This window comes from Sparassis crispa, assembly GCF_003851025.1.
Source record: "Sparassis crispa DNA, contig_000008F, whole genome shotgun sequence".
In the NCBI taxonomy this organism is placed as follows: domain Eukaryota; kingdom Fungi; phylum Basidiomycota; class Agaricomycetes; order Polyporales; family Sparassidaceae; genus Sparassis; species Sparassis crispa.
This window is the reverse complement of record NW_020939755.1, coordinates 367,841-388,198: the sequence shown is the minus strand read 5'-3', so window position 1 is coordinate 388,198 and position 20,358 is coordinate 367,841. Positions and strand designations below refer to the sequence as shown.

Sequence of the window (20,358 nt, the reverse complement as noted above, 5' to 3'; positions counted from 1 at the left end):
TTCGGAGGATGTAGCCGTATGTGGTGGTTTGGGCGAAAAGTGTTGGTAATTTGGTTCACAAGAGCTTGGGTTTTGCGCAGGAAGCGAAATTTTTATTCCGCAGGCCGTCGAACGTAATTCTAGGTGGCCGAATGTTCGATCCCACATACCCCCGAAAATGGCCGACCCGCCGCCAGGTTGTGTGCAAACCCCCGAAAATGGGTGGTTGGCCACCCCCGAGAAATGTCGCCCCCGGGATCGGAGCTCTTAGTTGAAATGTGGAAACGTATGAAATTAGCTGACTACGCCAACTACGTGGCTCAGGTACAGAAAGGCACCTCGTCAGCTACAGCTAAAGTATGTATGGTAAAGTAAAGTAAAGTAATGCAATAGTAAAGTCCTTCTGCAGCTCTGCTGAAGCTCGCTATGCACCTGTTCTCCTTGAAGTACCTGTAAGCATTCCGAAGTCCCACAGCCATGAAGTCCATCATTCTTCCCAGTCATCCACGGCACAAATCGCATGAATACAAATGCAGCCCTCACAAACTCACTGGCTCCAACTTCAATCCTTCATGATCCATGATCCATGTCCTCCCAATGATGGCCAGTCATCAGATGGTCACCAATCAAGGTGCACAACAGATGATGTTGTACTGCAAGAGGGCTTGCGAAGGTGATTGCTTCCAATGCAACTGGGGTTGATGGAAAGTTGAATGACGAAAAATCGATAGGGGAGGAGAGAACGGCACTGAGAGGCATCGCACGAGAATGGTGTGTATCAGTCGGAGCCCCTATTGAGACAGAGTCTCCTGGATGCAGAGGACATGGCACCGAGTTGACAGTGCACTGAGGAAGAGAAAAGAATAAAGCAAAAGCATCAGATGGTGAACATCAAAATGTCGAATAATAGGGGCTGATGTGGTTTTAATATTTTCTGGCACCGGCAGTCCCTGCGTCGAACCCCACCGTGAGCGGGACAAGTCACGGCAGGATTGCCACTGTGAACAGACTGTAGTGTCGGCGCGGTAACGGTAACAGTAACGGTGGTGGTGGTGGTGGTGGTGGTGGTTGATTCGCGGGGGTCCTGGCTCTGATCACGGGCCCTCTCCCGTGGCTAGTCCGTGGCTAGTGTGTTACTGCGTACTGAACTGATGTGCTAGTTTCGCTGATAATTTGAGGATCGGTGGCCCACGCAGTTGTACAGCACTGTGACACAAAACCAGCAATTTACTTGTTGCCGTGGCCATACCCGATACCACTCTGTTCTCAACAGTGGCAAATATGAACTCTCTTTCCTGCTCCGCCACTCCCTCCTCTAGCTGCTCGAGTCCTGGACGCCGGCCGAAATTACCGACATCTATCATGGATTTTCACACGCCGAATGTGCAGGAGCAACGGGAGGCAGTCAGCCTCCCTGTGGCAAAGCATCCGACCGAGACTTGGGGTTTGTGGAATAACGAGACTCTGTTGAGAATCAATGAATTCGTGGGTGACGTCGACACATTCCTCAAAGTCTTCGTGCCATGCAATGAGCCATGCCCCGTACCCAGCAGGAAGGAGGCCATCTCCGGGGCCTTTCTTCCGCTTGTTGGTATCGGGAACGAGCTCGAAATGTATGATCCACTAGTGAGCACATGTGCTCGTTCTCTCAACTACTTGCTCATTAGCCGGTTGCTAGATCCAAGGTTTGGAGTTGATTACATCTGAATTTCCCAACAAGAAGCCCCTCGAATTCTGCAATACATCACGAACTGATTTCCACTTTCCATTTGCGAGGTGGGGTACAGATCACCATATAACACGACCGGATGTGGTGGCATTGGTTGCCAATGTTTCAGCTGGTTCCGCGGAGCTCGACAAATGGAGGGATTCGAATGTTTCACTCGTATTTGAGGCCAAGGCTAAAGAAAGTGAAGACCCGGTGCTCAGCTCTAGCGAAGAACACATCAAAACGAGGATTCAGCTTTCAAGAAATGCCAGGAACTTGATGTTGGCCCATAGCAATTTATACTGCTTTGTGATCGGCATTTACGAACGGATCGCTCCCATCTTTCGATTTGACCGAGAGTCCGCCATTGTGTCACCCCCGATATCTTACCAAACTGACCCGACAAAGCTGCGGGAGTTTCTGTGGCGCTTTGTCCATCCAGCATACAGTGACGGTGTCAATGGCATGGACGAGCTGTCTGTGCGAGCGACAGGGGACTGTGTCCGCTGGGCTCAAGATTTATTCACATCTCATGGTCAACCATTGACGGCTGAAGACCTAGAGCATAATCATCTGGTGACCATTCCTCCGACGACAGTGGACGGGGAGTCACAGATATACTTCACTCTCAGATTACGAGCAGTCAAACCAAACCTCTTTGGACGCTGCACAGTTGTACAGGAAGTGGTCAGGAAGAGCGACGAAGGTGCAGATGCAACCAGGTATATCTTGAAAGAATCGTGGCGGCAGGATATACGGCCCTCTGAACTGGAATTCTACGAACGCATCGAGGAGCACATCAAGTTTTCGGAGAAGCGTGCCGCACAGGAAGGCGAGAAGTTCGAGTTAGTTGGGCTTGCTCGAATGGTGCGTGGCGTAGATCTCGGCGCCCTGGAGTTGTCAAAGCTGGAGCGCAGGATGGGGAGGACGCCATCGGCGTTATTTCATTCTCATTGCATGGAAGACACGAACCCGCAAAGTTCGTCGTTGAGTAAGGCTATCGCTACGTTACCGCCTCGTCCTCCGCAGATGCCTCCACCAAAGAAACGACAGGCGGATCCACGAAAGGTGCCGCTTGTTGGAGCTACCTCTCAAGACAGCATCTCCCTTCCAGATGCTGTTGTCACGTTGAGCCGGTTACCTGCCCCCCCTTGACGGTAAGGCTACCACGTTGTCATCGCCCCAGGCCAACACTCTACCGGTGGTAGTCCCTGATTCTACCTATCACCGCACGATGTCAGGACTTATCCGAGACCCGGATCAAGAAATGATTACTGAACGGAACCAAATGCGTCTGATCTTGGATACGATTGGTCGCCCGATCTCTGATTTCCGCCAGACCAAAGAGATGGTGCTTGCAATTCGTGACGCAATGATAGGTGAGCTCTCGCTACTTTCACCGCACCAGCTGCTGATGTTTAAATTCACAGAGGTCATCAATTTGCTTATGAGTCTGGCATCTTACACCGGGACGTCAGCCATGGTAACGTCATGATTGCGGAAGGTAAACCTTTCAAGGGATTTATCCTCGACTTTGATTACAGTAGTTTCTGGATGGACGTACAAGCAAAGAAGAACCTCGTACCCGCGATCGTCGGCGCTGTCCTGGAGGCTCGCAAACGGTACGGCGACCGTCTCTTCGAAGAAGGAGACTCTGCGAGAATGAAAATGCTCAGTGTCGGCGATAATGTGATGCGCGAATTGAAAGAGAGAGCGGTGAGTTACTGCCGAATCTCACTGAGATATGTTTCCTGACTCAGACATGTAGGGAACACCAGCTTTCATGGCCATAGAATTTCTCGGTAGACATACGCCAATCGTGCATGAAGTTCATCACGATCTGGAATCTTTTTACTGGCTTTTGATCTGGCTCGTGCTCAGGCATACCAATGATGACCATCACCATGGCTCCTCGGCTGTTTTCCGAGGTGACGAAAATTTGTGCAGAACTCACAAGATTGTGTTTCTTCTTTTTGAAACACTGACAGTTCGAGGGAATGCTCCTCTGACGCATCTTCTCAAATCCTTGGCGGCTCTAGTCATGAAGTCCATCTGTTGGGCTAATCTGAAGACCGATATTGTACGCCTCACACACGCAGCATTCTTGCAGGCACTGAATGAATGATGCGCTGGTGATGGATGGGTGGCCGGAGGACGATCGCGCACTTCCATTCATCCATAGAGGATTGGAGCTCAATACCAGCAAAGCGAACTCGGGCGGTGTATGAAAACTCAGTACTTGATGCTCTGACACATTCTCGTCTCGAAGAAACTAAAGGTGTCGTGTGGTTCAGCTTGAGGTCATCGGATTTTTGTCGTGAATTTTGTTAGCTCAATTGCATTATTAATATGACTTTCGCCTAATCTTCCCTTGCGTTAGATGCATATGGCTCGGTATGATCATATTTATATAAGTGTAATCTCTCTTTTGGACATCACTTCTACGTGTATCATGTTTGATTTCATTGTGCGTTTATAAATCTGCTGATTCCTGGATTACAGAATGACTCGTGAACATATTACAGACGATTCGATGCGCAGTATTGTTCACCTCACGATTTCCTCGCTCGCAGAGGTCCGAAGCCTCCACGAGACCCCTGCTTAGCATTCCGGCTGAGCCACTAGTGACAGCCTGCCGTTTGCAAATCCTCCATCTCGTCTCCGTGCGGAGGGGTCTGAGGCGTTCCTGCGAGTGGCATCGCCCGTTCAGGAGTAAGATGTTATACTGGAGGAAGGGGTGCTCGTCAAAGTCTTCATAATTGGGATAGATCTTGTGTGTGCCCCTTGACTTTCACAACACGACGGACCGCATCGTGTGCCGGTGAGGGCGCGTGCCGCTTTGAATACCACAAAGCCTGGCACGGACGCTATGCCGGGCCCGGCGCGTGCATGGGAGTCTGCGCCTGTCGTTTCTGCTTGACTTGCCTCTGACCAGACCGTTCCGCTCATTGCATTTGGGCCTTGCCTTGCATCTTGCACAAGAAATTTGTTGAGGTGTAGAGCGTTCATATTGACCCCCTTCTCGACGTCGACGCCGCTGGGTAGCGCTGACGTGTGTGGCTGCGCGAATTCCACCTGCCGGCGTAAGTTACTGGTTGCATTCAAATTGCGAGACGATGAACGTTCTGAACTTGCGCACAGCATTTCGAAGTTCTTCGTAACAGAGGAATAAAATCGTCTCGAATCGGGAATGACGCCCTGACTGCCATACTGTGGACCTACATATCGTGAAAGTGTTAGCATCCTATTTTTCTATCCACAGATCCCGCGCGCGAGCTCAAAACATGTCTCATGCAATTGAATGACCCCAGCCAAGATTGATGATGAGAGCAAGTTTGCCACTTAGGAAATACATGGTACGAATGCGTACGCAAGTGGCATCGAACAAATGGACGTGTTGTAGAACGTACGTATGCCACGGGTTACATATACGTTCATCAAGAATTTCTGGTGAATGTTGGACATGGAAGTCCACCCGCGCGTTCCTTAATTTCGGCGGTGCAGTAGCAGACTGAACAACTGCCAGTCAGGATCTAGTATGAGATGTAGACATTAAACTCAACCTCGATATGGGAGATAATTCAGAATCCCAGGGTGCTGGCACTTCAGAGGAACAGATCCAAAGGCGCTAGAAATTCGCATGATGGACTGATGGCTCGCGTCGACATGGGTATTATAAGACTGGGAAGTTTGAGATGAGGGCCGTAGTATAAGGATAGAAATGGTGAAGGTAGACGAACCAGGGTATAGCTTGCCGCGGCAGCATGGTAGATTATTCGTAACCCAGCCGTCGCCTCTCCTCTCTGTCGCGCTCCAGCTTCGCAACATGGTCCTCCGCTTCTCTGACTGCGTCGTCCCACGCGACAAACAGTTCCGACAGAGTGTCCACCTAAGAGGATCAGTAAGTACAAAACCTGCCTTGCAAGCCAAGGAGCACGCGCACCGAAGTAGCATACCGGTCCATCAACGCGGCGATGCGTTTTTCCAAATCTGCCGCCTTCTCAAGGTCTTCTGTATGCGCCTGCACCAGAGCCTCGAGACGCGGTTGCAATATTTTGTAGTCGGCGAGCTTGCCCGCGCCCGTGACACCCTTGCTCTCAAGGAGGCTGATCTCGCGCAGGTCGCGGTCTGCAGCACGGATGTCCGGTTCCATCTCAACGAGGAACGCCTCGAGCTCGCTCAGGGACATGTTCTCGTACGTCGGCGCTGCGGTGGGGAGGGTTCCCGAGAGCGCGAAAGCCGGCGTGAGCAGGTGCGCGTGCTGGTCGTCTGCGGTCGCTTCGCGTCAACAAATCGCGCAAGACGTCCCGGCAAGGCGAGACCTACAATGCTCCATGAATTTTTTCAGCCCGTCATTACTCTGCACGATGCCGTCCACCTTCCGCTGCAGCTCCTCGGCGCGGCGCATCAGCGTTTCCCCCTTCTTCAGCTCGTGCGCTTTTGCACCGCCGCGCTCGCGCCCATCCTGCTGTGCGCCGTATAGCAGTGCCTCGAGCCATCGGATGCGCAGGTCGAGTGACAGGACCGGCGGTACGCTCGGTGGGGGGCCGCTCGTCTTTGGCGCCTCCTCGGGAATGTCGAGGTCGAGGTCGTACAGGCTGCTCATCGTGGAAGGGGATATGTGCGGCGGCGGCGAGGACGGCGGCGTGGAGGAGGAAGAGGAGAGGAGCCGGTGGCGCTGGACGTCGCCCAGGAAAACGCTACCGATCACCGAGGAAGCCATCCGCTCGAGGTGTAATAATTCTAAGAGGTTGCTAGCGCGAGGTCGATCTTTATTTCACTAGGGATGCTTGGAATTTAACACGATTACACCAGACGAGATATATGAAGCCTTGTGGGTCCGTATGGCTGCAAGCACGGACAGAGATCTGTGGAAGACGAGGAGGCAGGAGCCTAGGCAGAGATGAGTTCAGCGACTTCAGTCAGCTGGATGACGGAGATTTGGAAGGTGGGAAAAACATACCTTTTCGGGCCAATCCTCGAAATGCATAACGCCATCGGACTCGGACATGTACTGCTTCTTGAAACCGTCGTCCCATTCGTTTCACCGCGCCGAATCTTACAAATAACCAGCGCGGGCGCACTCTCCTTCACTTCTGCACTCAGTCTCCTCCCTGCTCTGCGTTGGTTCTATTCTCGCGCCATCTTCGACTTATCTGATAATTTAAACGACGGGGCGCATCGGGGCACACCACGCAATGTCCCTCTTCAGTAACCTGCTTGGATCCACCTCATTCGCTGCCCCCGCAGGCAAGGTCGAATTGCCGTTGTCAGAAGATGAACCTCTTGTCGCAGATGAACAGGCTGTGGAGAAGTGTGAGCTGAAAATCGAAGGTATGACTTGCGGGTCGTGTGTAGAGGTGTGTGGTCGTGAGGCAATTTCGCGACGACGCCTAATGGCACATTCAGTCAATAGAGCGGATGCTCAGGACACAACCTGGCATTCACTCGGTAAGGGTCGCCCTTTTGGCAGAGCACGGTGTGGTTGAGTACGATCCCAATGTTTGGCATGTAGACAAGATAATAAACGTGCGTATAAGGCCCATTGAACTCCCTGTGGGTGATGACATTGTGTGCAGGAAATATCTGATATCGGTTTTGATGCGACACATATACCCCCATCGCGCTCCGACATTGTTACCCTACGCGTCTATGGCATGACATGTTCGTCGTGCACTTCTACTGTCGAGTCTCAGCTCTCTGCGATGCCAGGAATCACCAGCGTATCCGTATCACTCGCGACGGAGACATGCAAGGTCGAGTTCGACCGTGCGCTCGTCGGTCCCCGGGAGATGGTGGAGAGAATAGAGGAGATGGGCTTCGACGCGATGCTCTCGGACCAAGAGGATGTTACGCAACTGCGCTCGCTCACACGGACGAAGGAAATTCAGGAGTGGCGTTCGCGTTTCCAATGGAGTCTCGTATTTGCTCTCCCCGTTTTTTTTATCAGCATGATATCCAAACATATACCCCCGTTGGCGCGATTCTTCAATCACTGCATCCTCCACAACCTGTTCGTTGGTGATTTTATCGTCCTGCTGCTCACGACTCCGGCACAGTTCTGGCTTGGGTTTCGGTTCTACCGGAACGCCTACAAGTCTCTGAAACACGGCATGGCGACTATGGACGTGCTCGTCGTCCTCGGTACCTCTGCCGCGTACTTCTACTCGGTCATCTCTATGATCTGTGCGATGTTCAGCTCACAGCACGACATGCGACCTTTCGTATTCTTTGACACGAGCACAATGCTGATCATGTTCGTGTCCCTCGGCCGATACCTCGAGAACCAAGCCAAGGGCCGGACTAGCGCCGCGCTGACAGATCTTATTGCGCTCTCCCCCTCCATGGCCACTATTTACACGGATGCACCGGCATGCACGATGGAAAAGAAGATCCCGACCGAACTTGTGCAAGTCGGAGACACGGTGAAGATCGTGCCGGGCGACAAGGTCCCCGCCGACGGTACCGTGTTAAAGGGATCGTCGACCGTAGACGAGAGCGCTGTCACTGGCGAGCCTGTACCCGCGGTCAAGCAAATCGGGGATAGTGTCATCGGCGGCACCGTCAACGGACTCGGCACCTTTGACATGCTGGTCACCCGCGCTGGCAAAGATACCGCACTCGCACAGATTGTCAAGCTCGTGGAAGAGGCGCAGACGTCCAAGGCACCCATTCAGACGTTCGCCGATAAGGTCGCGGGGTACTTTGTACCCACCGTCATCACACTTGCGGTGATCACGTTCACGGGCTGGATGGTCATCTCCCATGTCCTCAGTGAGACGTCGCTTCCTGCAATGTTCCGTTCTCACGGTGCGAACAAGCTCGCGGTATGTCTGCAGCTGTGTATCTCCGTTGTCGTTGTTGCCTGTCCGTGCGCGCTCGGTCTAAGTACCCCTACAGCAATTATGGTCGGCACTGGGGTGGGCGCACAGAATGGTATCTTGATTAAAGGCGGAAGGGCGCTCGAAGCCAGTAAGTCCATCAAGCGAATCGTGCTCGACAAGACCGGTACAGTCACCGAGGGCAAGCTGACGGTGGTCGCATCGACTTGGGCGTCGGAAGACTACAGCGAACTGTACGCTCACGCTAACGGAGTCGTTCAGTCTTTAAACGCGCTGCCCCTTACTGCACGGTCTCCCGTCGGGCCCAGCTGCGCCGAGATAGTCGGGATTGTTGCTGCAACAGAAGCTCGCTCTGAGCATCCTCTGGCGAAGGCAGTCGCTGTGTACTGCAAGGATCTTCTCGCAAAGTCTTCCTTGGCCTTTCCACAGGTCACGCTCCATTCGTTCGAGAGCGTTACCGGTGAGGGTGTGCGGGCGACCGTCTCGGTATCGGATTGGAAGAGCCAGTACACCGTGTTTGTCGGCAACTCGCGATTTGTCAGGCAGTCCGAAACTACATTGCTTCCTAATGCGCTATTCAATTTTGACGCTGCGCAGGAGACTCAAGGGCGGACGACGATATTTGTATCCATTTCGAGCGCCGAGCATCCTATTCCTCACCCAGTACTCGCGATCGCTCTCTCAGATGCGCCCAGACGGTCGTCTGCGCACGCTATCAAGGCGCTTCATGCCATGGGCATTGAAGTCAACATGATGACTGGCGACAGCAAGGTTACCGCCGTAGCCATCGCGAAACAGGTCGGAATCCGAGCGGAGGGTGTATGGGCGGACATGAGTCCTAAGGGCAAGGCAGCGATGGTGACAGACCTCATGGAGAAGAACAACGGTGGCATCGCTATGGTGAGTGCTCTGAAGCTGACCCGTGCTACCCCCTCGCCGATAATAAATGTTGTTAGGTCGGCGATGGCATCAACGACTCGCCCTCCTTAGTCGCCGCATCCGTTGGCATTGCTCTGTCCTCTGGAACGTCAGTCGCGATCGAGGCTGCAGATATCGTGCTCATGCGCTCCGACCTCCTCGACGTCGTAGCCGCACTGCACCTCTCGCGTGCGATCTTCGCAACCATCCGCCGCAACCTGGTCTGGGCATGCATCTACAACGTGCTGGGTATTCCTCTCGCGATGGGGCTGCTCCTCCCCGTGGGTATCCATCTTCACCCAATGATGGCGGGCGCGGCGATGGCGTTCTCGTCGGTCAGCGTGGTGACGAGCTCGCTGACGCTCAAGTGGTGGACGCGTCCGCCATCAAGCGTCATGCCTGGCGAGACGGTGCACCAGGAGACGATGATGGACAGCCTGCGGGGTGCCATCGGCGATGCTTGGGAAAGCGTGGGTCGGTCCGTGCATCGCAGACGGGAGACGCTTGGGTACAGTCCACTTCCGGTCGAGATGGGCGAGTCTGTATGATACGTTCAAGTTCTGGTGCGAGATTATGGTCCGGTCTTGGTTCGGTCAGTGTATTTCTGGACGTACTTAACCTTCTGTGCGCTCCTTTGCACCCGTTGCTCTGCACATTGCTAAAGCCATTGTATCATTGCTAATACAGTAACATTAATTACATATTTCTCCAGCCTTGCGTTACCTTGTAAAATCAAGTCCGAATTCTTGCTCGGAGAGCAAGCTCTCCAGCTCTCCCGACCCCAAAGTGAAAGCGTCCTTTTTACGCTTAGTTTGTGGTGCGCTATTTGTTTTTTTATTAATTTTGTTCGCTCTAAGTCATGCCGAGTAAGCTGGCTGATTACGTCATCGTTCCAAGTATCAGTGGTGGCGCCCAAGTGGCGCCCTAGGCTCATAGATACCGTGCCTCTAGCTACCTGCAGGAAAACAGTCGTTCTTTTTGGAATAGAAGTGGCGCCCAATATTACAGCGTTCGCGTGTTCGTTCGGAAAGTAAGTACTCAATTCTCCATCAGATCCACACTGGCACGGTACTTCTGCTGCTAGTAAGTATGACATATCTTCCGTACTATGGAAGCAACATATGAACTACGGATTGTAGTCAGACGTGCTTAGGTTCCCCGAGGATCTTGAACTTGAAACATCTGACCACTCATCGACTCCTCGCCCCTCTGCCTGCAGTTAACGACCCAGAAGATGTTAATTCTCGAAGAAGGACCGTATGTGTCTGTCTTTGATTCTTTCTGAACAGGTCCTGCATAGCTCACCTGTTTCCTCCGCGCGCAGTGAAGACGAGACTGGGATGCCCACGATACATATGCGTCCGGGGAGTAACTTGTTCTGGGCCGCAACTGGCCCTATAGAGCTCATCGAGCATCTCGTGTTGGAGCTGGGCGTTCCTGTCACAGTGACCGATCCCATGATGGGATACTCTCCTCTGCACTTTGCCGCCGAAATGGGAAAAGAGGAGAACGTACGATGGTTCCTTGACCATGGAGCGCCGTGGAACATGGCAAATCATTATTCAGTCACTCCTGGTGAGCTGGCTCTCGAGGACGGATTTCCTCGATGTTATGAAATCATTTTCGAAGGTGGCGTTCGCTCGGGTGAGTTCCCGTCCAAACGAACATGGTTATCCCGTGTTTTCATGACCAACCGGCAGAGTACGAGTTTTGGAGGCTGAGAGACAAGTCGTCGGCAAGAGGGGAATTTGGGCAACATCTCAAGGGAAATATGAGAGGACAAGCCTACTACGTCAACAACTACGAATACCTGAGCACCCCAGTAAGCTTCCTCAATCCGCGTCCTGAGATTCCAGATGATTTTGCCATGGTCGTGGACGGTATGACGGGTGTAATGATGGAATGGGAGCGCCCGCTGAGTGAATGCCTTCCTCTGGTGGCGAAGCAGGTCTATTGAGCCTGCCCTTTCAGTGAAAGAAACGGCCCGTCTTCTCTGTGAAGATATGGGGAAGGGAAAGAATATCTTGAACGTGGGATTCGGACTCGGGATTGTAAGCTCTTTATATCCAGTCGGTCTCTGCATGGTCTGAATTTTATGTGCGTTCAGATAGACTCCTACTTCCAATCTTATGAGCCGGGAAACCACACCATCATTGAGGCTCATCCTCGATGTCTCAAGTACATGCGCGAGAATGGCTGGTACGACAAGCCGAACGTCCGCATCCTCGCCGGGTCCTGGGATAAGTTCATCGGCCCCGACGCCTCGTTCGAAGGCTTGGGTACCTTCGATGTCATCTACTTCGACACCTTCCAGGAAGGCTACCCAGGACATCTCAGATTTTTGCGATGCGTGCCAGAGCTACTGTCGGGTCCTTCCGCTCTCTTCTCGTTCTTTCACGGTCACTGTCGCAGGTGGAAGATGGGGTACGAGGTCGGTGTCTTCCCTTTTTCGTACCGTGCAAATACTGATCCCTTTCCAGGTGTATGCAGAAGTCGCTCGATGGCATGCGAATGATTACGGGATCAGTACAACATGGACAGGTATGGTGCACCTAATTAATGTCCGAGAATTAGGCCTGAGGCTTCAATGCACTATGCTGTAGACTTTCAGATCGACCCTGCAACTATCTGGGAATCTTTCTCGAAGAAACCGCGGGGTGTGAACATCGTCTATTGCCATATTCTCCTGCACAGGCTTGATTCTTCCTTATAGGATATTTCCCATCCGTTCAAGATCCCGATATGCAGGCTGGCTCCAACGACACCGAGACACACCGCTAACGCATGGTTTGGCAAGAACTTGGAAAATGAAGAGAGCACTACTGAAAAATGATTGCGAAAACCAGAATGCAGACACTTTGTTTTCTGTTCCTCTATCGAGCGAGACTCGCGATTTTCTTTGTGTTCCAGTCGAAATACGGTGTATCTGAGTAGACATGAATATGACAAGCGCGTGTGTTACAATCCAACCTTTAGAACGTCCTGGGACACGGGGACCTAAACGGTGACCCAAACGATCGGACATGGCTACAAAGCGCGTATTACGTCATGGCGCGGCACCGTCACGGTGTCTGTCACGGTGATGCCGTGCTACGCGTCTGTCACCGGCAGCAAGAGTTTGACTCTCATGCATAGCATGCCAGTGTGCTTATACTGCGCTGATTCGATTCAGATCACGGTGCCTTTGCTATTTCGTATGATGCGTGCTTATCCTGGCAGTCGGAAGTTGATACATGTCCTGGCCTGGGGTGTCGTCGACTACTCACTGAGGCTCAATCTCAACGAGGCCTCACTGCCTCGTCGATTCACGATGTAGTTGAATCATCGCGTTTGTATTGCGGCCCTGTGAAGAATTAGCGGTCCATCGATACCTTGATCGGGAACGGCTCCGATATCTGTCAATGAATGTAGCAGGAACTTCGAGAAGCCGACCGCAGCCTCTTAATGCACGCGTCAGTTCCGGCCAACGCGTACGAGTCCCAGCGGCATTGTGTAGGATAAGGGCTATATAGCCGATTAATGCTTACTCCTGGGGCTGTAGTCCCTCTATTCTACTATGCCCCCTCCTTCAGAAATACCCACCCTCATAGTACGTTAGGCTGCATGTTTAACATAACATCGGCTAACAATAGGTTTTTTAAGGTCGGTGCAGGACCTGCGGGTCTTGCACTTGCGCTCACTCTCATCAAGAATGGAGTTAAGGTGCGGATCATCGACAAGGCCTTGGACTATCACATCGGAACCCGTGGTTCTGGCCTCCAGGTAATCCCCAGTTTCCAATATTACTATATGTGTACCTACGACCTAAACCGATAGGCTCGCACCCTTGAGGTCCTCCACTTCCTAGGAGTCCTTCCGGATATTCAGGCCAAAGCCATCCCCATGAAGCCCCGCCGGCTCTACAAGCTTCCGCGCGGTGTGGAACCAATAGACACAAGATATATGCTCCCTCCGATGGACCCTACACCATCTGTGCCATTTGTGTGTGAATCGGTTCCTTAGTGAACTGTACCGATAACTAATCTGACACTTCCTAGGTGAACGCGTTGATGCTCGGTCAAGAAAGCTCCGAATCGATCTTGCGCACTCACATAGAGAAGCTTGGGAGTCATATAGAGCTGAGCACTGAGCTACGCAGCTTGGAGCAAACTGCCGATCATGTCGTAGCCCATCTCGTGAAGATATGCGGAGACGAAGAAATTTCAGAGACCGTCACTTGTCTCTGGCTTGTTGGCGTTGATGGGGCAAAAGGTTATCTTATTCAATACTTTCAGATGTTACTGAGCGCTGAGTGTATGTGTTATCCTGTAGGAGTCGTGCGGAAGCAGCTCGGCCTGAGTTTCCTTGGTGAAACTCGAGTGGAAGAAAGTATCATCGTGGGGGACATAGAACTCCGGGGTTTGGATACTGATGTACGTCTTTTATATCCTCTCATGTCACGCTTCTGACTCGACTTGTTGTGCAGTATTGGCATACCTGGGGAGATCGTTTTACGACATTGTAAGCCAGTCATCGTCGTCAAAGTTGTCCTTGTGTTGTTTGCTGACCCTACTCTAGCGTGATGTTGCGTCCCACAGAAACCGATGGGTTGTTCAACTTCGTCCTTTCGGGCCAAATGGATTATTCGCTGGTCATATCTGACCATGCTGAGCTGATCCGAGCCCTCCGTGCCGGTACGGACAGAAATGATCTGGTCTTCGGTAGAGTCAGATGGATCTCCAATTACACGTTCGCCCCTCCGGCTTTCGATTCATATGCTTATATTGACCGTTCATGTAGGCCGAACATTCGTATGGTCGAGAAGTTTGCAGACGGTCGCGTCTTCTTGGCTGGCGGTGAGTTGACATTATCACTTGGTAATCAACGAAACCTCATGGACTAATTTAACAGACGCCGCGCATGTACATAGCCCTAGCGGCGGACAAGTAAGTTTCGCAAATTATTCAGATCGGTCTCATGCTGATAGTCGCCTGTAGGGATTAAACTCCAGCGTGCAAGATGTTGTAAGTATGCCCTGCGAAGTTCACTGTAATTACCTCTTTTAACGTGCGTTCCACAGTTCAATCTCGGCTGGAAACTTGCGCTCGCAATTAAAGGCGTTGCAGCGCCTTCTCTGATGTCCACGTACAGCGAAGAGCGCGTACCCGTCATCCGCGAGATGCTCACGCAGACGACCAAGATCCTCGACAAAGTGAATGCTGCACGAGCGGACGACCGCAGCAGCCAGCAGGTGGCATGGACGCGCGGGAGGCAGATCATGATGCTTGGCGTGAACTACCGCTGGAGCTCCGTCGTCGTCGACGAGCGTGTGCAAGATACCCCCGAGGAGCAGGCGCTCAGTGCGTATGGCGGAGAAGGTGGCAAGGAGGTGCGCGCTGGAGATAGAGCACCGGATGCCCCGGAATTAGTTGTACTGGGCGGCAGCGAGGCTGCAGCAAAGTCCACTCCGACTTCGCTCTTCGAGATCTTCAGCCCGGCCTACCACACGGTGCTGTTGTTCTCCGACGACGCCAGTTCCGAACAGCTGTGTTTTGTGACGCAGGAACTTGCGCTACTCCCCAAGGATCTCGTGCGCCTGGTCACCGTGTACCCCCAGGGCGCGCGCCGTCCAGAGGATGTTGGCGCTGCAAGCGCCCACTTCAACTTAGTGGATGGAAGTGGACATGCTTATGGAAGCTATTCCATCCCTGAGAAGGGCCTATTTGTTGTGATCGTGCGGCCTGACGGTGTTGTCGGCGCGATGGTTTCCAATGCCGAGGGCGTCAGGCAGTATTTGCAGGGCGTGTTCTCTCTGAGCGCGTAATGGGGCTCGAAGAATTGTACGGGAGAGAAAATTGTGATTGTAAATAGGTAAGTAGATGCTAGATGGAATAATCGCATACTAGGTAAGTAGATACGCGAAGTTATCGAATATAGTGGTTTAAGTGACATCGTGAGTTTAGCGACGCGTCGCGTCAGGTCACATCACGTGCTTCGTAACGTCTTTGAAATTTCAGAATACATGTCTTTCACTATTTCGTTCATGTTTCCCGTCGAAGCACGACGTTGAAACAAGCTTTCCCTCAAGTAGAGTATGTTACTCTCTGGCGAATATTTACAGGCATTCGGTCTGCATGCATTAAATAATTACACTGGTGTGTCCTATACGTGAAGCTTTGTCCGGATTCCGAAACCTAATTATGAAGCTCAGCGATCACAGATTTCGTCGTGATTGTGATAGTCGTTGAGATTACCGTAGCCTCGGACAATCTCATCTCCATGAAGGTGGCTCACGACTTCCCGGTAGAAGAACAACTATGCAATCTGCAAGCTCAACCGTCCAGGGGCAACGACCTGGAATAAACCAGGCGCGCTGTGCCACACATAGAACTAGAGGTATACAAGGCAATTCGCCGCATCTGGCTCGTCATGGCATTCCAGATGGACTGACGTTATGCCGCCCAGATTTACATGTCTCGGCTTCTTGACCAAAGTCTATCTGCTGAAATGCCGATCCGCATGCAATCGGAGAGATCCTTAAGTTGAGAGCAACGTAGCAAGTTCATAATGGTCTCAGAGTGTTCCCGTTCTTGCCAACACCTCTGACCTTTCATCCTGCTAGTAGAGAGCATCGACGTCTCATGGATCGAGCGTGTCAAACATCTGGCATCCTTCCGATACGGAGGTTGAATTTCGTCCCATCTCAGGAGGACAACCATTACCGATAGCCTCACGTAGTGTCCGGTTCCACCTGGATTCACTAAATACCATTGAATCGCGGTCGATTCTGGAATTCGAGATCTGAATCTGCCATCTACCATCTAATCTGTATACCCGCACTGGACCTAGCGCTCTCGTCCGGCCGTTCTGGACTCACACCTGTGAAGGCCTCCACCCGCAACGATGCGATGAGGTCGATGAAAGGCCTCGACAACCGAGATGTGAGTGTGCGGGCTATCTATGACCAATCTCTGCATGAGATACGGGCTGGTTCATCGCAGGATGGAGTCGGCAGAGATACACGTTATTCTGCTGCGCTACTTTTGCCAACACGTCCGCACAGCTGGCAACGCGTTAGTCTTCCAGCTCCACATGCTACTGTAATGACGATATCAGCCGAACGTGCATGCATGGCCATACAGACCCCGAACGGTGAAACACATAGCTATACGGATACATATTTGCACGTACGGTATGTGAAAGACGACTCTTCTGGCGTTGCGGGCCAGTGAGCGCTCTCGCTCTTAGGTGACAAGTCAGACTTACGCGATGACGATTGCGCCGATTGGCTGTGGCACAATTGGCACGAACGGTCTCGGCGGCTGTGGCCCTGGGCCCAAGTACTCTCGACCACTCCGCTTTACCACTGGTGCGGCGATTCCAGAGCTGTTCCATTATCGTCACCTCCGCTCGAGCGCGTTGGCCATGGACGGTTTAAAATGTCATCACTACTCCTCCTACTCCTCCAGTTCACCCCTCATCCGACCTTGGCATCCACAACTCTCCAACATCCACATCATTCACCATGGTCGCCTGCTCTACTATCCACCGCGCGAGCCTCATCAACTCATCTATCCACTCGCCTGCTCTCATGCAGATGCTTGACATCTCCGTCACGCGTGCTCTCATTGGTGAGTTTCCTACTCATCCAGATTCCATCTCGTATCATATCTGACCGACCTCATCTACAGAGCACGTAGTTGACAACGTCGTTGAGACCGTTGACTTTGCGATGGGACGCGCATCCACATCCACGCGCGGTCGCTCCCTCTCCCGAGACTCGTACCACGCCGCATTCACCGTCTTTGCGGCAGACGTCATCCAAAAAGCGGAGGTCACGGTCCCCGTACTCCTCACCACCCTCGTCTACATCGCGCGCGCGAGCCCGCATCTGCAAATCTCGCTCGAGAAGTGGGCATGCGAGCGCGTCTTACTCGGCGCGCTGATCGCCGCGAACAAGTACCTGAATGACCGGGCACTGAAGAACGTGCACTGGGCGATCTGCTCGGGCGTGTTCGGGAAGCGGGACATCGGTCGGATCGAGCGGGAGTTCCTGGACGTGCTCGACTTCGAGCTCGGTGTGAGCGAGGCGGACCTCCTCGCACACCACGAGAACATCATGATGTTCTCCCAGCGCACTCGCCCGACGCGCACGCGCACGCGCGCACGCACACCACTTCCCGTCCGCCGCGCGTGCTCTGCATTCTCTAGCGACTCTAGCGACTCGAGTGACTCGAGCGACCTCGATTCAGATTCGGACGACTCATTCGCGTCTTCTCCTTCCCCATGCACCCCACCTCATCCACCATATTCGCCCACACCTGCCAAGCCGTCGCTCCCCCACATTGCCGATGCACACGTCGATGCCGTGCAGTCACACCAGATGTCCGCAGCGCTCGAGCTGCTGATGACATTTCCCATGCCTGTCTCTCACCCACGCAAGTCCACACATCACCACCCCCGCTTCACAGCCGCCACTGCGGTGCTGGCTTGATTTATCTATAGGTGGAACGGAGATCTCGGTCAATCAAAAGTTTTCGCACTGCTGCATATCATTATTCGTTTGCTGCATTCTCCGCACTGTACTACATGACATATGATACCCACATCTACTTACTATACTAGAATGTACGACCACAATTTACAGTCCCTGAGACAAAGTAATATCGCGTGATTTGAGATCTTTCGACAACTAAAACCAAGTGCGAAGTTGGAAGGCGATTATACCAGCTCCACGATATCGTAATTCGTCTCAAATCCGATACCCACAAGTACTTATACAATTTTTGGTCGAAGTATGGATAGAAGTCAGACTTCGGTGTTTGGGACGGAAGGATGACACACCACGCGTCGCGACGCGTCAGTCACGTGCCGGTGACGAGTTGCCACCAAGTTGTCACCAGTTGTCGTTCATCGTGATGAGTCGTCACTCCTTTGTGTCGGATCGGCTATGCCATGTTGTCCGGTGCTCAGGGCAAATTATCCGAAACGTTGGACGACTACTACTTGTTGTTGTACCGCCTCTTACTGGTTGCGCCTGTTGGCATGCTGCTTAAGTTGGTGTTGATGTCTCGCGATGCTGAACCTAATTCTTTTCAGAGCAAGGCATGATGCGGACAACTACTTATTATGCGTTACGTTCTTCGGACAACCAGTCATTCAAAACCTTGGTATTCTTAACGACGCTCCCCCAAATTCCGGTAACATAAGAGTGATGTGCGCCCACAGCAGATCACTGGTTACCGAGACTCTCATCTCTGCCAGCAACTTGCTGTTCTGCGTTCTTGGTTTGGAAAGGTGCTGTTCTGTGATTGTCATATCTACTAGACTGAAGGTCAAGGGCATCGCTTTTGTGGCGGTGCCACTCTCGTATGGACGACCCCGTATGACGCTCCTCTTGTGGGCTGTTACGGAACCCCCGTACGCATCCTTGGCCTCGAGGCATTCAGCATTACTTCCCTTGGAATGTTCTGACGTCAGCCGTCACCTCAGTATGTCAATTTACACATGCCGGTATTCGTCACCCTCAGTGCCTCTACGGCACATCGCGAAGCTGCCCTTTTTCGCTCAGCGCCCAGACTGAAAAGACGGAGGTGAACCGGTACATTTTACTGTGATCCCTATACAACCACATTGTGGCCACGTTCTGTCTTGCACACAACCTTGTTGCGAGCCTGTCCTACTCAGACTTCATAATGCCGAAGCAATCCAAGAATGACAACGATACTGCGCTCAGACAGAGTGTCCCCAAGCGAAAGCGCTGCAGGCACAGGGCTCTCAGAGGGATTCCGAACGCACGTAACCTTTTTTTCCTCTTCGATATGTTGATAAAGTGTCATTCTGCAGGACTGTTTCCCCGGGTGGGGCACCCGTTGGACTACGCCCTCCTGCATATCACAGTTGTCTGACAGCCCGACCTCCTTCCTCGACTGGGATCTGCCATCAAGTGACGCAAAATCCTTTCCTACCCCCTCGACGCCTGGCCAACACGACCAATCGTACAGGAGACGGACCGTCACCAACGACGACCAAGAAACGCCACATCATTATACCCCCTTCAACTCAGACCATTGTATTTCTGGCATCCGATATTCCGCGTCTCCGGAATACCCTGGGGTTGTTACTGCCCGGAGATCTACTACGGAGATAGACAACCGCATCGTTTCATATGATGGGACTCGACCCCAAGGTGACGTCTCGAGCCTTTCCTCTGTCTCTCGAGACACCTGCGCTGGCATGAAAACGTTAAATGCAGTCGGACGTACGCGGAGACGAGCACAGCATGGTCCGTACTATGTCAGGCTCCGAGCATCGAGTCCTCCCTCAGGGACGCAGGATCATTCCACGTTCTGCATATCCGGTCCCTCGTCTCGTGTGTATGCTGTGCACAGTCGCAGCACGGAGGCTGCGTCACAAGCGCCTGAAGACTGGACTGGGTCCCAAACGCCTGAAGACTGGTATACATCGATTACGAGAGCGGACCATGCTCAACTGACAGCCAGAACAACTGCAGAAGAGCCATCTTCGCTGCACGACTTCCAAGCTGCGTTATCGGACCCCAAAGTCCTGGAGTATTATCCTTTCAACTCCGATCTAGGTAACGTACGCTATATACCTGTCTCGTTCGACACTGATACAACATTCACCAGTCGAGTGCTCTGAAAATGCTCCGCTAAATACTCTGCCAAAGGTAATGTCGTCTGCCGAAGAGATCCTACTCCTCACAGAAGTATGGCGGAGCTTCCAGGCTTTGGACGCCACATTCACGGCTGCGCAAGCGGTGTTTGATTCAGCTTGTGACATTGCGACAACTCCCGAAATTGCATCGAGATCTATTGGTCTCAATGGATGAAGCTGTCCCGATATCAGTTCTCCTTTCCACCTCTCCGCCTGTGTGCCCCTTGTCGAAATCCCCCGTGGGTGTTATTGTCC

General features: G+C 52.6%; 8 protein-coding genes across 8 annotated transcripts; 7 read left to right on the top strand and 1 right to left on the bottom strand.

Moving 5' to 3' along the window:
- Positions 1 to 1,260: 1,260 nt before the first annotated feature.
- Positions 1,261 to 2,842, top strand: SCP_0901350 (hypothetical protein; the record flags this gene model as incomplete). Its single annotated transcript, XM_027761368.1, has 2 exons — positions 1,261 to 1,605; positions 1,658 to 2,842. 2 exons carry the CDS (start codon positions 1,261 to 1,263, stop codon positions 2,840 to 2,842), a joined length of 1,530 nt encoding a protein of 509 aa, XP_027617169.1.
- A 336-nt stretch (positions 2,843 to 3,178) lies between these two features.
- On the top strand, positions 3,179 to 3,812 carry SCP_0901340 (hypothetical protein; the record flags this gene model as incomplete). The annotated part of the gene is made up of 2 exons (XM_027761367.1): positions 3,179 to 3,403; positions 3,456 to 3,812. The coding sequence occupies 2 exons, from the start codon at positions 3,179 to 3,181 to the stop codon at positions 3,810 to 3,812; spliced, it is 582 nt and encodes a 193-aa protein (XP_027617168.1).
- Positions 3,813 to 5,459: 1,647 nt separating this feature from the next.
- Positions 5,460 to 6,410, bottom strand: SCP_0901330 (hypothetical protein; the record flags this gene model as incomplete). Its single annotated transcript, XM_027761366.1, has 3 exons — positions 5,460 to 5,576; positions 5,631 to 5,956; positions 6,014 to 6,410. 3 exons carry the CDS (start codon positions 6,408 to 6,410, stop codon positions 5,460 to 5,462), a joined length of 840 nt encoding a protein of 279 aa, XP_027617167.1.
- Positions 6,411 to 6,885: 475 nt separating this feature from the next.
- Positions 6,886 to 9,995, top strand: SCP_0901320 (Copper-transporting ATPase ccc2; the record flags this gene model as incomplete). Its single annotated transcript, XM_027761365.1, has 4 exons — positions 6,886 to 7,047; positions 7,097 to 7,216; positions 7,267 to 9,429; positions 9,486 to 9,995. The coding sequence occupies 4 exons, from the start codon at positions 6,886 to 6,888 to the stop codon at positions 9,993 to 9,995; spliced, it is 2,955 nt and encodes a 984-aa protein (XP_027617166.1).
- A 686-nt stretch (positions 9,996 to 10,681) lies between these two features.
- SCP_0901310 (Protein arginine N-methyltransferase 2) lies at positions 10,682 to 12,280 on the top strand (the record flags this gene model as incomplete). The annotated part of the gene is made up of 8 exons (XM_027761364.1): positions 10,682 to 10,704; positions 10,772 to 11,091; positions 11,148 to 11,366; positions 11,419 to 11,498; positions 11,555 to 11,878; positions 11,928 to 11,988; positions 12,051 to 12,106; positions 12,161 to 12,280. 8 exons carry the CDS (start codon positions 10,682 to 10,684, stop codon positions 12,278 to 12,280), a joined length of 1,203 nt encoding a protein of 400 aa, XP_027617165.1.
- Positions 12,281 to 13,003: 723 nt separating this feature from the next.
- On the top strand, positions 13,004 to 15,250 carry SCP_0901300 (predicted protein; the record flags this gene model as incomplete). Its single annotated transcript, XM_027761363.1, has 11 exons — positions 13,004 to 13,036; positions 13,090 to 13,209; positions 13,264 to 13,428; positions 13,485 to 13,698; positions 13,759 to 13,859; positions 13,913 to 13,947; positions 14,005 to 14,175; positions 14,227 to 14,282; positions 14,338 to 14,372; positions 14,424 to 14,450; positions 14,507 to 15,250. The coding sequence occupies 11 exons, from the start codon at positions 13,004 to 13,006 to the stop codon at positions 15,248 to 15,250; spliced, it is 1,701 nt and encodes a 566-aa protein (XP_027617164.1).
- Positions 15,251 to 16,951: 1,701 nt separating this feature from the next.
- SCP_0901290 (hypothetical protein) lies at positions 16,952 to 17,920 on the top strand (the record flags this gene model as incomplete). Its single annotated transcript, XM_027761362.1, has 2 exons — positions 16,952 to 17,057; positions 17,118 to 17,920. 2 exons carry the CDS (start codon positions 16,952 to 16,954, stop codon positions 17,918 to 17,920), a joined length of 909 nt encoding a protein of 302 aa, XP_027617163.1.
- A 1,742-nt stretch (positions 17,921 to 19,662) lies between these two features.
- On the top strand, positions 19,663 to 20,278 carry SCP_0901280 (hypothetical protein; the record flags this gene model as incomplete). Its single annotated transcript, XM_027761361.1, has 2 exons — positions 19,663 to 20,023; positions 20,076 to 20,278. 2 exons carry the CDS (start codon positions 19,663 to 19,665, stop codon positions 20,276 to 20,278), a joined length of 564 nt encoding a protein of 187 aa, XP_027617162.1.
- Between the last annotated feature and the right edge of the window lie 80 nt (positions 20,279 to 20,358).